The 16,091-nt window shown below is 47.2% G+C and overlaps 1 protein-coding gene and 1 long non-coding RNA gene across 2 annotated transcripts in view; one reads left to right on the top strand and one right to left on the bottom strand.

Annotated features, from left to right (window-relative positions):
- Positions 1-3,007: 3,007 nt before the first annotated feature.
- On the top strand, positions 3,008-4,375 carry LOC136560809 (uncharacterized). Its single transcript, XR_010784204.1, has 2 exons — positions 3,008-3,060; positions 3,343-4,375. It is a non-coding gene; the product is annotated as an uncharacterized lncRNA (long non-coding RNA).
- A 128-nt stretch (positions 4,376-4,503) lies between these two features.
- SMC4 (structural maintenance of chromosomes 4) overlaps positions 4,504-16,091 on the bottom strand; it is a 28,011-nt gene continuing 16,423 nt past the window's right edge. The window contains exons 7-24 of the mRNA XM_066556633.1: positions 15,679-15,806; positions 15,322-15,462; positions 14,414-14,564; positions 13,295-13,459; positions 12,352-12,585; positions 11,602-11,787; positions 10,986-11,147; positions 10,624-10,849; positions 10,447-10,526; positions 9,722-9,874; positions 9,499-9,625; positions 8,688-8,877; positions 8,035-8,179; positions 7,271-7,444; positions 6,639-6,821; positions 5,909-6,141; positions 5,329-5,512; positions 4,504-4,805 (exon numbers count right to left, since the gene is read on the bottom strand). Coding sequence (XP_066412730.1) covers positions 4,617-4,805; positions 5,329-5,512; positions 5,909-6,141; positions 6,639-6,821; positions 7,271-7,444; positions 8,035-8,179; positions 8,688-8,877; positions 9,499-9,625; positions 9,722-9,874; positions 10,447-10,526; positions 10,624-10,849; positions 10,986-11,147; positions 11,602-11,787; positions 12,352-12,585; positions 13,295-13,459; positions 14,414-14,564; positions 15,322-15,462; positions 15,679-15,806 — 3,051 coding nt within the window. The 3' untranslated portion in view covers positions 4,504-4,616. The remainder of the gene's footprint in view (positions 4,806-5,328; positions 5,513-5,908; positions 6,142-6,638; positions 6,822-7,270; positions 7,445-8,034; positions 8,180-8,687; positions 8,878-9,498; positions 9,626-9,721; positions 9,875-10,446; positions 10,527-10,623; positions 10,850-10,985; positions 11,148-11,601; positions 11,788-12,351; positions 12,586-13,294; positions 13,460-14,413; positions 14,565-15,321; positions 15,463-15,678; positions 15,807-16,091) is intronic.

The following is a 16,091-nucleotide window of genomic DNA, read 5'->3' on the forward strand; positions in this document are numbered from 1 at the left end:
GATCTTTGTGGCAACTTCTGTTTTTCTAAAATATCCCCAAAGCTCTGCATTTAATGCCAAAAAATTTCCTTTGGGCACTTCCTGGGTATAAGGTAACTCCAGAAAATGCCCTGGAGCTGGCGCTGCTCTCGTTTTTTCCCTTTTTTTGGTGGATTTGGGGCTTTTGGGTGAGTTTTTAACAAGGAAATTCTCTTCCCCTGCTTCACAGCAGCTCCTGTCACCGTTATTGCACCAAAATAGGGGAATGTGAAATATTCCCGAATATCCACAGGGTGGCACCAGCGGAGCTCCGGGAGCCGCTTTGGGCGATGCCTTTTTCCCCAAATTTGCATTTTGAGGCGATGCCGCTGATTCCATTGTGGGGGAAAGGGGGATTTGTTGGGGAATCTCGGGACACAAACAAGAACTAATTTGGGAATTGCCTCTGATCACTGAGTTTGGGTGTTGTATCCAAATTTATATGTTCTATATATTAGAAATATCCTGAATTTTGGAATAGAAAATTATCTTTTCATCCGAGTTTAGCATAGCAAATAGAAAAAGATTTATAATATTAAAAGGACAAAAATGAATCCACAAATCAGCTGTGCCAGGTAGGATTTTTTATTTTAAGGAAATAAAGGAATAATAGGAAAATAGGAAATATGAATAAAGGAAAATAAGGAATTTTTATTTTAAGGAAAAAAAAATCGATTGGCTACCCTGGAATTCTAGGATCTGAGAAGAATAAGCTTATAAGAAGAATAAGAGAGGAAGAAAGGGGTTTCTTGAGAGAAGCTGCTCCTTCCTCTGCTGGAAGTGGAATTTTCCCTGGTTCTTTTCAGCATTCCCTGGACAGAGCTCATCCCATTTTCCTTCCCAGTAAGTTGGGAATTTTCTGCTTTGGGAGTGGGACAGGTTGGTCAAAATCCTCATTTCTGCCCAGAACAGTCAGAGAATAACAAATTAAAAGGATTTCAAGGCGAGTGAAACCCTGGCAGAGTCACTTCACAACTTTAGGATGGCTGCAGATTAACAGTCAGACTTTTTGCCACTTTTACCCATAAATGTTTCCTCAGCTCTGCGTGTCACCAAGCTCTGGCAGGGGAGCTGCTCCTGGGGCTGGAAGCAATTAGAGGAATTCTGCATCTGGATCAAATATTGTCAGAGGAAACTTAGTAGCTGCAAACGTGTCAAGTTTACAAACTCCTCGGGGGAAATTGTAGCTACTGCTCCAGTGAAACGGGGGGCACAGAAAGCCCTGGGAAATGAATGGTGCTGCATTGTCCACAGAAAGTGGCTGGAACCTTCATTTCCATCCAATAATTCCCATTTTTGCCAGTGAATCCATTGTAAATCCTGTATTTACCCTGCTGCTTTAGTGTGCCTCAGAGCTGAGGAAGACTTTTCCTTAAGTTGTCATTAAAATGTCAATACTTTCAATTTTAAATTTCTATAAAGCACTAAAAGCTGCTCTTACTAGAAAAGGCCCAATTTTGGGAAACTTGAAATGCCAATTATTGGTAAATGTGTTGCAGGAGTTTTGTAATTTGCTGGAAGGGTGGGTGAGGGTCAGAGTTCCTCTCAGCAGTACAGACCATGGGTTTGATCTCTGATTGAATTCCTGGAGTGCCAGTTTGCACTTGAAATGCTGCTGCTTCTTGAATCCTGAATTTAGGTACATCCAAGAGATGAAGACCAACAGATGCTCTAACCCTTACTATTGTGAATTATTGTCAAAAGCTCCCTTATTTTCTGCTCCTGTAGTTTTCCCCTTAATGTTTTCCTGATATGTTGGGTAATTTGTGATTAGAGCTTGAGGATTTTTATTATTTGAAACGTAATTCTTGCTGTTTCCCAGATATTTGTACAATATTCTCTACACAGTAGTTTTAAGACATGATTAAGTAAGTTTGGAATGACGGTGCATTATTATTTACATCACAACATTAAGTGAGTTTTATTTCTCTTTCAAATGTACTTTGTAACAGCTGAGAGTAACTTCAGTGAACTGTAAATGAATAGAGAATAATGTGGAATATGAGAAAAGCCTTCACTGGGTGCTTCTCTGGGCCTGCCCACCCTCCCAGGGCAGAATTCCTTCCCAAAATCCCACCCAGCCCTGCCCTGTGTCCTAAAACCCCCTCAGGTGTCTTCGGCAGCCAAGGCAGATGAATGAGCTTCAAAGGAAAGACGAAACAATTTCAATTTCCGTGCTCAGCAGCTGGCGCAAGTCGCGGTTCCGTTTTCCACCTTCAGGGTGAATTTCTCCGCGGGTTGTGGAGAGGGAAGAGGTTGAGGTGCCGGACACAGAGCGGGGATGAACGCGCGGCTCCGGCTCCGCGTCCCTCCTGCCCCGGAGCGGGGTCGGCTCCGCTCTTCCATCCCCTCCTGCCCCGGAGCGGGGTCAGCTCCGCTCTTCCACCCCCTGAGCCCCGGAGCGGGGTCAGCTCTGCTCTTCCACCCCCTCCGTGTCCCTCCCGCTCCGGAGCGGGGTCAGCTCCGCTCTTCCATCCCCTCCTGCCCCGGAGCGGGGTCGGCTCCGCTGTTCCACCCCCTGAGCCCCGCAGCGATTCCTGCCGCTGGCCCGAGGGACCCTCCTCGCTGAGCTCCGCCATGGCAGCGCCACAAGCCGCGCTCCGGCGGGCCGAGGGAGGGACCCCGCGGGTCAGGCCCTGCCCTCGGCTCCATCCCCTCCCTCAGCTCCGCCCGTTCCCGCCCCCGCTCCCGCCATTGCCGTTTGAGGACCACGGCCGTGAGCGGGGCAGCGAGAGCGGCTCCATCGCCGAACGGAGCTCCCCGGAGCGGCTCCATCGCCCAGCAGAGGAGCCCGGAGTGGCTCTATCGTGGCGAGGAGGGGCACGGAGCGGCTCCATCGCCGGGCGGAGCTCCCCGGAGCGGCTCCATCGCCCAGCAGAGGAGCCCGGAGCGGCTCCATCGCCGGGCGGAGCTGCCGGGAGGGCCCAGGCGGGTGCTGAGGGTCCCGGCCCGGTGAGCTCCGCCCTCCCGGGACACCGCGGGGTCGGGGCCGCTTTTCTCCTATTTCAGCTCCTTGCTGTCGCTGTGACTCGCAGGGTTCAGGTGTGGATCCCTTTCCCCGTGACTCGCAGGGGGCTTTGCCCTTGGAATGGGCTGTCACAGCCACTTCCCAATGCCACATTCACCTTTTGAATTCCTCACAGGAGAATGGGGTGGGATTGTGCCATAAAGGAGTTTTATTTATCCACTTACACACTGATGGCTGCTGTGGCAGATAAACCAAGCATTTCCCAGCTTCCTGCTTTTTTTTTTTCCCCTGGAAAACTTGTTTATTCTCTGCTGAACTCTGTGGTGTTTTCTTTGTGCTTTCTGTTGTGTTCCCAGTCTGTTTCCCGTCTGCTCAATCCAGCCTGCAGGTGGAAATGGATCAGTCAATGAACATTTCCTCCGTGCTGCTGCCAGTTTCCACCTTTTACTTTGTGCTGCAGCATTTTAAGGAACTTGGTGGTACCCTGGAGCACAAGAAAGAACTCAACAGCCGCATTTCAGAGAAATACGATCCCCTCATGGAGGAGGTGGAAAAACTGAAGCTGGAAGAGAGTGAGGGCTCAAGGAGCTGCACTCAGCTTTCAGAAGGAGGAGTCCCTGCTGCTTCTCCTGGAGAAGATGAACGAGCTCAGCTGTGGCTGCACCTGAACCTGTGCAGATCCATGCTGGGATGGAGAAGGTGCTGCAGGAGACGTGGTCTGCAGCTGAGATCGGGCAGGTGCCCAGGAGCCACAGCCCAAGGCTGCACCTGGCTCACAAACTCAAAGAGCAGCATCTGCACTCGGGCTGCTGCTGCTGAGCCACAGGCTCCTCTGCTGACCCTGATTTCACTTGTGTCCTTGTGGCACGAGCAACTCTCAGCTGGCACCATCCCAGCTGCTCGGGCACATCTCTGCAATTCCTGCTGTGCATTTGTCAGGATTCCTGCACCCACCTGCAGCCCAGAGTGCAGGAGCTGTGCCACTCCTCTGGCCCGCCCCTAAAGCTGTGCAGGACAATCCTTCCTGACCACTTCAGTTCGATTGAAAACCTCACACAGCAATCCAGCATGCTTTTCAATTTTTACTTAAAAGATAGATTGTTAAAGCTCTGCACTTGTTCTGTTTCTGTACCCTTCCTTTTCTGTATTGTATGGATTTCCTCTGTACTCAAGTCCTGATCCACTCCAGGTGAGGAGAGGTGAGCTTTGCCTTGATCCACAGCTGGGGAATTCACAGTTAACATCCCTGCTGGAATTCCCTGCCAGAGATCAGGGACACTGCTGAGCTTCCCCTGCTGCAATTCCCTGCCAGAGATCAGGTGCAGTTCTGAGCTTCTCCCATAACTCTTGGCAGTTTTGCATTAGAGTAAATTACACTGATTCCTTAAATTGCTGTGTCTTTGGTGCTGCCCCCGCCCAACCTGATGCATGCTCTCTTTTCATCAATTTACATCTCCCTTTCTTCAATTTTTACATGACATTCAAAAACTGCAATTTATCGATGCTGGGTTTATATGAACAAGATCAAATTTTAAAATATTTATTTAGAATTTATAAAACCAAGTCTATGATACAAAATGAGATCAGACAAAAACAAACAGCAGCCATGGGGCTGGAAGTTGCTTCCTTCCTATCTCTCAGCTACATTGCATGCAGGGAGACCAAGTTCCTCCAGTCCTTTCACAGCCAGGATTTTGGGGTTGGTGGCCACACTTTTGGTGGTGTTCTGGGTTTTATAGATCCCAATTAATCTGTCTGCAATCTCAAACATGTTGTTGCGCAGGCTGATGATGATGAACTGGGCGTTTTTGGTTTGCTCCTGAAACAGAAGGGATTGGTGTTAGTGCCCAGCATTCCCAAAATCCCCTCTGTGCTCTGTGGCACACAAAGCCACGTTTAAAACTGCAGCTGCAGGCAGGGAACTCCCAAGTGCTTCCCTAATCTGAAGTAGCTGCCCCTCATCTTTGTCAGTTTATAATAACTCTGAATGTTTAATTACCTGAACTGGAGATGTGTAAGGGGTTTGAGGGCAGAAGTTTGAAAGGCATGGAAAAAAGTAATTGCTACTAATTAGGATATAGATCAAAGACACTGATGGGAATGACATGGAAGTGTAAATCCAAGGAACCTTGGGAAATCACAAGCTTGGGTCCATGGAAACATCAGTACCAGCTACAGTTGTGTACTCTGCCAGCAGCTGATGGTTTGGGGCAAGTCTGTGTGCTCCAGGGGGAGCAGTACAACTGCAGCAGCCCAGAGCTTTAATTGCCTGTGGCCGTGTGGCCACTGTGTCCCTTCTGGAGGAGGAGGCACTGCTGGGAAGCTGGGCCACAAGAACTCACGTAGATGTAAAATGCCACGATGGAGACGTTCTTGAAGTCCAGGGCGGCGTCGATCTCGTCCATGAAGTAGAGGGGGGTGGGTTTGTAGTGGTGCAGGGCAAACACCAGGGCCAGCGAGCTCAGGGTCTTCTCTCCTCCTGACAGGTTGAAGATTTTCTTCCAGCTTTTCTTGGGGGGCCGGACACTGCAACAGAGCAAGATCGGGGCTGTCAGGAATGCTGCTCCTGCCTGAGCTCAGCTGGGCCCCAGGGGCTGTGCCTGCCCCAGCTCATGGATTGACCCCCAGGAGCATTCCTGCATCTTTCCCTAGGCAGAATGAAGTGCCCTGGGAATTAAGAAGTGCTGGGAAGTGAGTTCAAAGCTTTCCAACTGCTTTAGCTCCTGATTTCTCCAGGAGAAAGAAATGAATCTGAGAGCTAAAAACTTGTGCTTTCTGTCACTATTTGCCCACATTGGCACTATTTGCCCACACTGAGCCCTTCTTGCTTCACTGATGATCAGTGAGCATTTACTTTAAAAACAGGTTGAAAAAAGGACTATGATGATTAAAAACTAATGGCATACAAAGTATTTTGAACACCTGAACATGATTCCCTCTGAGAAGGGATCCAGACTGTCCACGAGCTCCAGCTCAGCATCCCCTCCCAGCGTGAGCATCTGGTAGTTCTCCTTCAGCTTGTTGGTGATGACATTAAATCCTGCCATGAATTCATTCAGCCTCTGTTTCCTGAGCTGCTCAAAGGCCTCTCTGAATTTGTCCCTCTCGCTGGTGATGTTGTCCAGTTCCTCCACGTGCTTCAGGTACAGCTCTTCCTGCAGGGGAGAACAACCAAACCCAAGGGCCCTTAGAGCAGCTGCAATTTAAACCTGAACACTTTCCCTTCCATTTGAACACTCCTTCCCCCCAGCCTGGCTAACAGCCCTGAAACAAAACCCCCAAACCGTCTCTCTTTTCCCATCTCTGCTGCTGAGGGAAAACAAAAAACCAAACCCGTGTCAAAATAAAAAATACTTCATCTACTGAATGGTTCACTATTACTGATGTGAGGAGGGAAAAATCCAGGTACTGGGTGTCTGTCTTGGCAGGGGAGACTTGACTCTGTTAAATAAACATTCCCAGGAGAATCATGGAATTACTTAGGTTGGAAAAGACTTCAAGATCACCCAGGAAGTCGTTGTCACCCGACACTGATGGTGTGGGAAACAAAAAGAAGCTCTCGAAACTCCTTTGACCTTGGCTAAGGACGAGCTGCTACCAGCAGAGCAGCAAATTCCAGGTTTCCGGCAGGAGGAAGGGAGCAGGGCCGTACCTTGCTCCGGTACTCGGCGATGGCGCCCAGGTTGGGGCGGAGCTGGTGCCGCTGTGCCTCCAGCAGCGCGATTCTCTTGCTGAGCGCGTCCGGCTCCTGCAGCGCCTCCAGCTCCTCCTCGCTCAGCGCCCGCAGCTGCTCGGGGGCCTCGCCCTCGATGGCGTGCAGGGACAGCTTGGAGATCTGCGAACACAGCCCTGCTGAGTTTAACACACACCTGCAGCTGCTTCTGACAGGAGTTTCTTCGGGGTTAGTACAAGGCAGTTTCTAATCTCCAAAGCTCCACCATTCTTCCCACAAGTCTCTTTAAAATAGGAAGTGAAAAGGAGAATAAATTCCCTTTATGCTATTATCCTGCTCCTGCCTACACAGCAATAAGCATCTGAAGAGGAATTTTCTCCCAGTCCTGTGTTTTCTATGGGGGTATTAATGAGTTCATGCTCTGAGATGCACAGAGAAGCTGTGGCTGCCCCTGGATCACCGAAGTGCCCAGGGCAGGACAGCACCTGGAGCAACCTGGGATACTGGAAGGTGTCCCTGAGGGTACATCTGGATGAGCTTTAAGGTCCCTCCCAACCCAAACCGTTCCACAATTCCCTGATTTAAGTTTTTGGAACAAAAGCATTTCCTACCTCTTTCTGCCAGTATTTAACCTTTCCCTGGTGGGTGGAAATGTGGCTGTCAATTTGTTCAATCTTCAGCTTGATGCTCAGAGCTTCACTTTGAAGGGCATGTTCAGCATCCCGAATCGTTTTCATCTCCTGGAGTAAATTCTTCTGCTCCTCCTGCACTGCTGGCAAAGCCTCCTGAATAGAAAAATGGCAAATACCCCCCAAAAGGGCATTAATCACAATCACCTACAAAAATGCTGCTCCTTTTTTGGGTGAAAAGTCTGTTTTCACTTAATTTACTCATGGCTGTGGATGGAAACAAATAAATATTCTTAGATTTATAACTGATCCTTGAATTGTGGAGTGACTGAGAAAATGCTGCAGTTTGTATTTTCATTCCAGATCTGGATCAAACAGGTCCTACACTCATTTTTAGCTAATTAGAGAAAGACATCAAATCTTAGATTTATTTAAGAGCATTTCAGCCATCCTGGTTTTCCCTCTCTCACAGAAATCTAGATGGGAAATTAAAATTCCACATAACTGGAAAAGTTTTATGTTTAAGCAACCTTTAAACGCAGCAATTTGTTTGGGGAGACCTGGTGTAAGTTTTTTCCTAAGCTGGGTCAGGATAAATTTCCAGGTGAGTATAAAAAATGAAAATACAGCATTGCCACAGCCTGGCTGCTCTGCAGAGAGAATGGGACAGCAGTGGGACACAGGGAGGATTTAACAGAGGAGGAAATCCCTGATTCCCTGGAGCCCAGAGTGCTTCCAGGACTCACCTCAGCCTGCTTGCACTCGTTCATCACCTCGGTGGCTTTGTCCTCCAGCGTTGTCATCTCTGCTGTCAAGTTCTTCATTTCCTTCTCGTTTTCTTCCATCTCCTTCTCCGTGCGCTGCAGAGCCTCCTCGGATTTCTTCAGGTTCCTGCCCAGGGACAGGGAGCTTTGTGCACCTCACAGAAAATAACCCAGGAGCACAATCTCACTGGCAACAAGGAGCACGTGCTGCTTTAGGCAGCAGCTCCCCCACTCCAGAGGGATCCAAGGAAAACAAAGTTGTCTTCCTCAGCAGCCAGACCTCACTAAGTGACTTCGTTTCTTCTTGCAGGGTTTGGAATCTCTATGGAGCAGTGAGCTCCCAGAAAAAATAGATCCCATTCTATTTCCTGACAGAGCTCCTGATAAAATCAGCCCCTTCAGATTTGAACTGCTCCAGCACATCCAGTCGAGTGCTATTTTGGATGTTGTCCTGAATATTGCAGTTTAGGCAATATTAAAGAAATGATTCAGGCAAATACTAGAGAAATGCTGATTCAATGTGACTTTCAAACTATTAGAAACTACAGGATCTGACTTCCCCTTCCCTCCCTGAGCCCCAGGTAGCACAGAGCCTGAGTGAGTGCAGCTCCAGCCCGAGGCTCCCTGTGCTGTACCTGTCTGCAGTCTTGGCTGCCACCTGGGCCTTGGTGATGGCTGAGGAACATTCATCCATTTCCTTGTCAATCTTATCAATTTTGTCCTGCTGAGCCTTCAGTTTCTGGTTGTTGGTGTCCATGATGAGCTGGTGCAGCCGCTTCACCTCCTCCTCCATCTTCCTGGCCTTCTCAGCCACACGCTCATAATCTGGGTGAGAGAAGGGAGTCAGCTCCTGACATTACTTAATGTGCTTCAATACATGAGGTGCTGCATTACAACTTACTCCAAGCTCATTCTTTGCATTTCATTAATAGGAAGATGCTCCAAAGGTAAATTTTTAAGAACTGGCCACCAGCATTTCCCAGGAGCTGGTGTGAATGTGAGGCTCCTGCCCCTGCTGAACAGCATCACTGCACAAAAGGGATGTGTTCCCACACATAATACAGGGATTTATTTTAAAGACTCATGGCAGCGCCTGGTTAGAGCCTGGCAAAAACCTTCACTTGCCTTTTATATCATTGCCTCCTTATTAAGAATTCTTACCCCTAATTAAACTAAGTTTCCCTATGAATGTGTGATACAACCACAAAAATCTAAGCAAAGAAACAAAATACTGAAATTCATGTTTACTTTAGCTTGGCTAAAACATGAACTTGAGCAATTACAAAGAAAAGGGGTTTTACTTTCTGATCTCTAGAAGCACTTTAGAAAAACGAGGTCCCAAACCATGACAGGGAACTGAAGCACAAACCCAAACCCATTCGTTCCTCTATTGCTAAAAGAGATTACTACATCTTTTATCTCAAATCCCCCCTCCACAAAATGTACCTTTTTTATAACCATCAAGGACTTTTTCCAACTCCTTCTGTTTGGTTTTGTCTGGAGCAGCAGCAGCGACGTTGGCTTTGAGTTCCTTGATTTGATTTTTGAGATCAATTTCTTGCTCAGAAAATCCCTGCAGAGAACACAACACGGGGCTGGGATCTGTCCCTGGCAAGTCCCTGAGAGCAGCCAGGGCTGGCTGGGGCTGGGCAGTGCTCGGGGCTCTCACCTGGATGCTCGCTGTGTATTTCTCGGAGGTGTTCCTCATCTCCCGGATCTCCTGCTGCAGTTTCCTTATGGCTTCCTCAAGCTGCGATTTCTCCTCCTCGCACAGCGCGGCTCTTTTGCAATCCCTGTGCAGCTGGGATTCCATCTTGCTGATCTACACACAGTGAGAGCATTATTTACTGATGTCACCATGACAAACCAAGCCATGGCTCATCCCTGTGCTCAGTAACTCTTAAAACACAGGAGAAAGTGGAGTAAAAACTTCAGCTCGGGGAGTCTGAGTGCGGGGAACATCGGCTGTGCCAGTGAGAAACAAGAGGAGCAGCTCCAGATTAAAACCTAAATGGAATTCAGAAGGAAAAGGAAACTCTATCCTGCTCTGCCAAAATGGTGTCCAAGCTACCAACGGGAGCACTGTGAGACTGAATTCAATAATGAACAAACACAGAACCCCTGAGGCTGGAAAAGCCCTCCAGGACCATTGTCCCCAACCCAGAGCACTGATGGGGACTCCAAACCTCCCTGGCAGCCCCTGCCAGTGACAACCCTTTTACCCCTGATGCACTTCAAAGCATTCTAACCTCTGCTACCACTGGGAATTTTGGCTTTGTAAACATGAATAATTCTCTTCCATCCCAGACCGCTCCTGCTCATGGTGCTTTGAAAGGCACATGTGTGTCCAAACGAAGGAATTCTGCTGGAATTCCATTTCCATGATGTACTCACCTCTTCTTCTGAGATATCCATCACGACTGAGGAGCCCATTCTGCCCTTCATGACTTTTCCTCCCCCACCAGTCATGGTTCCTACAGAAAAAGGGAGAAAAAAAGCTCAGAGAGCTCCTTGGGCTGCGGTATCACCCACGAAGTGCTTCCAATGGAGCTCCAGCTGGAGCTGCAGTACCTGACACCTCGATGATTTGTCCTTGCAGGGTCACCACCCTCCACCTTTTCTCCTTTTGGAATGCTATTCTGGTGGCTTCTTCCAGGTTTTTGGCCACCAGAGTGTCCCTGAGAGCGAAGTAGAAGGCCAGGCGAACCTTGGGGTCCTCCACCTTCACCAGGTCAAAGAGCCGTGGCACGTTCTCTGGAGTTGGGATTTTCTGTGTTTTCTTTTCCCACACAGCCATCTACACCCACAGAGGAAATCAAGGAATCAGCCTTTGGGATAAATGCTGAGGTCATCCTCTTATTCTATGGCATGTTAAGGCTTTAAAAGAAATGTGATTAGACTGCAATTAAGAGTAAAATGATTTGTTTTCTCACCTTGTCCAGGGCTATAAAGGTGGCAACTCCAATCCCTCCAGCCTTCAGGAAGTTCACACAGGCCTGGGCAGTGTCAATGGTGTCCACAACAATGTGATCCAAGGCTCCACACGAGGAGGAAATGGCCACGTCGTACTTGTCATCGATGGCTCCCAGGTCTCCCTGAGGATGGAGGGACGAGGGGCAAACACTCATTAGCTGGCACCTGAGCTGCTCTTTGAGTTGTGTCCCAGGAAATCCATCAATGCACTTCTTAAAATCGGAATAAACTGATTCTTCTGAAGCAGAGATAATTCTCCTTGGACAAAAACCGGCAGAATACAAACCCAGCACTTTTACAATTACACTGATGTGCACCAGGAATGAAGAGCTCGGTTCTGAATGTTCAGAACTTTAAACCAACACTGCTTGGAAAGCAATGAAAAATGTTTGATTTTACAGCAAGTCCACAGGATTTACAGCTCTGCTTTCCAAATTCCTAATGCCAGGGAAGTCAGGGATCCCTCTCCAAGCTCCTGATGCCAGGCAAGTGAGGCATCCCACACTTCATCCCAGGAACACCACTCAGCTCCTCCCAAGTTCAACACTAGAACTGTAACAGCCTTCTAGCACTTACCAGCCTTCCATAGAGGCCAGGGATGTTCCCACATTTCTTCTGCTGGAGCAGAGCCTCAAGCACTTTTCCTCGGCTGCGACTCTGTGCCAAAGAACTTTTGGCTTCCTCTACTTTTCGGCGCAGGTTTCGCATGAGATCCTTGGCCCCGGATTCCTCTCTTCCCAGCTTCTCCAGAGCATTCTCTTTCTGGGGGTCAAAGACATTGGCTCAGCCTCCCAAAATCGACTGGATTCAGGGAGCCTTCAATGCATGGCTTTGTTCTTTGGGGAATGATTGAGGAGCAGGAAATGAAATTCAAAGAATGGTCTGGGTTGGGAGGGACATGCAAACTCCCCCAGTGCCACCCCTGGGTGGCAGGGACACCTTCCATTGTGCCAGGCTGCTCCAGCCCTGTCCAGCCTGGCCCTGGGCACTGCCAGGGATCCAGGGGCAGCCACAGCTGCTCTGGGCACCTGTGCCAGGGCCTCAGCAGCCTGAGGAAGGCTCAGGAGTGCAGCCACATCTCAGTGTCAAATTAAATCTGTTCCTTTGCAAGGATATGTAGAATTTAAGTTAAGTCAACATTGGCTTCACAAATTAAGTCTGAAATCCAGTATTTGCTCCACCAGCAAAGTGAGTATTAGAAAGCAGCTTTTCAGGGATGTTTTAGAGGAGATGGGTCATGGTTTATTTTCCCCATGATTATTCCAAAGAGAAGAGTGAGCCTTTGGTTTGTGTGACTCAAAATGAAATGGGAAAGTCAAGTCTCACCTCCTTGAGCTGCTGCTCAGCCTGGGGTAATTTGCCAGCGATGTCTTTGATGGCAGCTTTCCTTTCCGTCAGGGTGCTGGAGGTGCTGTCCAGGGCCTCCTGGGCCTGGCTGAGCTGGGCCAGGGCAGAGTTGTACTTGCTCAGGTAGAGCTCCAGCTCCGCCTGTGCTATCTCCATGCTGGAGCGGCTCTCAGTCACCTCCTTGCTGAACTCCATCAGCTCCTTCTCCTTGCCCTGCAGGCACACAGGCACAGCTCAGCTGGGCACAGGAACAGGACACAGGACAGGAAACACCTCTGCTCTCTGGGAGAAGCAGCATTTCTTCATTAATCAACATGAAAGGCTGGGGCTTCATTAATGAGGCTTTTCCTAATTATGAAAAATGTCAGGGAGTTATCACAGAGCATTTCCAAACAAGCTTTGGATGGTTTTCTCAAAAGGTGGGAGGAGCCCTACACATTGAGCTAAATTACAGCTCAAATCCATGGAGAATCCACCTTTTCAAGGACAGAAAATAGCCCTGTAAATTTACAGGATAAATTTCCAGCCTGCAGGCACTGAACAAGACCACCAATAACCAAATGTTAAAGTAGTTGCTCATTAATTCACAGACAGTGTGGGAAAGGCTGGGAACAGATCATTCCAGAATATCTTTATTTATTTAAGCAACACCACTGGCTGAAATGTTTTGGTGGCAGCAAATCAAAGTGTATTATTTATATTCAATCTGTGAATGAGCTACTTGGTGATGTTTGAGCACTCAAAAAGCAGCCAAGGCTTTAGCTGTAATTATTAATTTAAGTTGAATTTCCCACCGAGGCTCCTCTGAACTACCACGAGGAACAGTGGAATTGTCAAGAAATGGCATTTTACGAGTGCCTGCTGCTGGTTTCCTTCAGAAGGGGGAAGTCACAGCAGGTGGGTGATTCCTGCCTGTCCAAACCTCTTTTTCCTTCTGGATTCCCTTGGTCTCCTCCTGCAGGCTGGCCAGGACCTGCCTGAGCTTGGCCTCCTCCTTGTCCTTGGCCTTTGCCAGCAGCTCCTTCTTGGCCGTGGCGTCCTCGATGGCCTTGGCGCTCGTGGAGGGGACGTTCTTCAGCTCCTCCACCTGCACAGGAAAGGGCTCTGAGCCTCCTCTGCTGTGGGAACTCAGCACATCGCTCCGGATGTCCAGAGTTACCCAGAGGATTTTACAGAAATCCTGCAATGTTGCCAGGAGCGTCTGGTGGCTTGACTTCGATCCTTCTAAGGAGGTGACACCTGTGTGAGGACGTGAGAGTCACGTGGGAGTGAGTGGTGCAAAAAAGATATAATTACAGGGTGAAATATAGATTTTAGGGCTTTTGGTACAGGGGGGTTATGGAGACAAGATGGAGGGATCAGGGCATGTCTCGTCCTTCTTCTTTCTTCTTCTTCTTGTCATCCATTTTCTGTGGTGATGTTGGCACTTGGGGATTGGTCCATGGTGAAGGTGCACTTGCTAACGTGGGTGAAAGGTATTGGGAAATAAAGGTAAATATGATATATGTAGATTTTAGTATAAAAAGACACGACCGCCCCTGGGTGGTCAGAATGCCCTTGGCTGCCTTGCAGGTCAGACCTCTGCTGGGCAGACAGAAAATTCTGTAGGTAAGAAACAATAAACAATCTGAAGAGCGAGAAACTGAAGAGTCCAGACTCGTCCTTTGAAGCGCGGGCCGCCCCAGAACCACCGTACGCGTGTCCGGGCAGGGACAGACAGACAGACAGCCGGACGCTCTGCCTGCCCCTGGGCAGCAATTCCTGAATCCCTCCTGCATCCAAAGGCAGCCCCAGAGCTGCCAGTGACCGAGGGGGTGACACAGCTCCATGAAGCAACTCCACTCATGGAGTCATCGCTGCAGCGGGTGATGAGCAAACAGAACCCCGGGCTGATGGAATGGTTTAAAATATCTAATTAAACAATAAAAAAATATCTAATTAAACAATTCCAGCCCCATTTTCCACCTTCTTTGTGCCCTTCCCATTTTCTCCACAATTTATTGCACTTTTCCAAGCCAATCCAGCTGATCCAAGCCCCTACCTTTTCCTTGTCCTTTTGAAGCTGCTTCTCCAGTTTTTTAGCCTTGCTCTTGGCATGTTTGAGTTTCTCCCTCACTTTCACATCCTGCAAATCCAACTGGGTGAATTTTTCTTTATTTTCCTCTATGAACTTTGTAATTTTATTGCATTTCCTGGAGGAAAAAAAGAAAAAATAATGATTTCATATAGTATAAAAACAAGGCTTATTAAGGTTGCTTTAATAAGTCAACATGGAGAATTTAAGCTGATATTACTCAGGTTTTGTGATTAACAACATCCAATATTCCCTATATTCCCAGTATTTTCCCTGGGAAAACGATGTTCCATCAGAAAAAGATCAACTACCCAAGCAATATTCAACATCTTTTCAAAAATTTTCATTTTTTAATGGCCAGAATTAATAATTCTCATCTCTCCCCAGTATTCCCTGAGGATGAGCAGGTCAATATTGCAGCTGGATTAGGAATCAGCACTCAGGCAAAGCAATTTTAAGAAACACAATTTATGCATAAATGATTCATGAGGAAACCAGGGAAAAATCCCCAAATTCGTGTCCCTAAGCATTAGGGTTGTAAATATAAAAAGCATTTACTAATTCTTTTTTTGTACAGCCAATATAAAGAAATATTTTAAATCTATTAAAAAGATCAGACATTTCCTTATTGTAATTGTGTACCTTATCCAGAACCAAATCAAACCTCTGTGAATTTGCTTTAATTTAGTTTTGTGCATTTAATTCATTTTTGTGCATTTAATTTATTTTTGTGCATTTAATTTATTTTTGTGCATTTAATTTAAATGCTTCTTTGTGTATTTAGATGTACCAGAAGTGACTCTGGTCATCAGATAATTTAATTTTTTGGTGGGAAACATGTAAAACACAGTCCTGCACATCCCTAAAGTACTCACTTTTCAAGTTCTTTCAAAGCTTTATTCTTGATTTTTGTTTCCTCTGCAAGTTTACTGCTTTTCTCATTAATACTTTTAGTTTCTTCATTAATTTTCTCCTTCTGCATTTCCAGGTCATTGATTCGTTTCTTTAAGTCATGGCTAGGAAAATAAAACAATAAATCCTCACTTTTCTCCATCTCCACAATGAATCTCTAGTTCTGATTCTCAGTGTAACAACAGAATTACGTAAAATATCAAAAATTAATAACAATTTGGAGTTAGAAATGGAAAATATTTCTAATTAGAGACACTGAAGCAAAGTTTAACAGCAGCCCCACCACATAAAAGCCAACCCAAACCCTGAGAATTACTTACATGTAATATTGACACATCTGATTCTTTTCCTTAAATATTTGGTTTTCCAAGCAAAGGAACTCAATGGCTTTATTCTTGTCCTCTTCCAAGGCATCTTTTTCTTTCTCCACCAGTTTAACTCGATTTAACTGGAGAAAACAGAGGGGCAGAGATGAGGCAGGGCCAGCACTACAGGAGGAAACCATGAGGAGAAAACTCCAAACCCTTTGTAGGACATGGATCTTCCAGAAAAATGGTACCAGGAATTACCTCTGCAAGGCAATTTTATGGTGATTTCCTTTATCTCAGCCTTCTGACTGGCCAGTTTTAATTTAATTCCTACACCTAGAGGTGATGGATGTTTGTTTTTAAAACAAGTCTGCTACAGGATTTGCCATGGACACATCAAGGAAAACAAACTGATTTTATTTAGA

This window comes from Molothrus aeneus, chromosome 10 (assembly GCF_037042795.1).
Source record: "Molothrus aeneus isolate 106 chromosome 10, BPBGC_Maene_1.0, whole genome shotgun sequence".
Taxonomy (NCBI): domain Eukaryota; kingdom Metazoa; phylum Chordata; class Aves; order Passeriformes; family Icteridae; genus Molothrus; species Molothrus aeneus.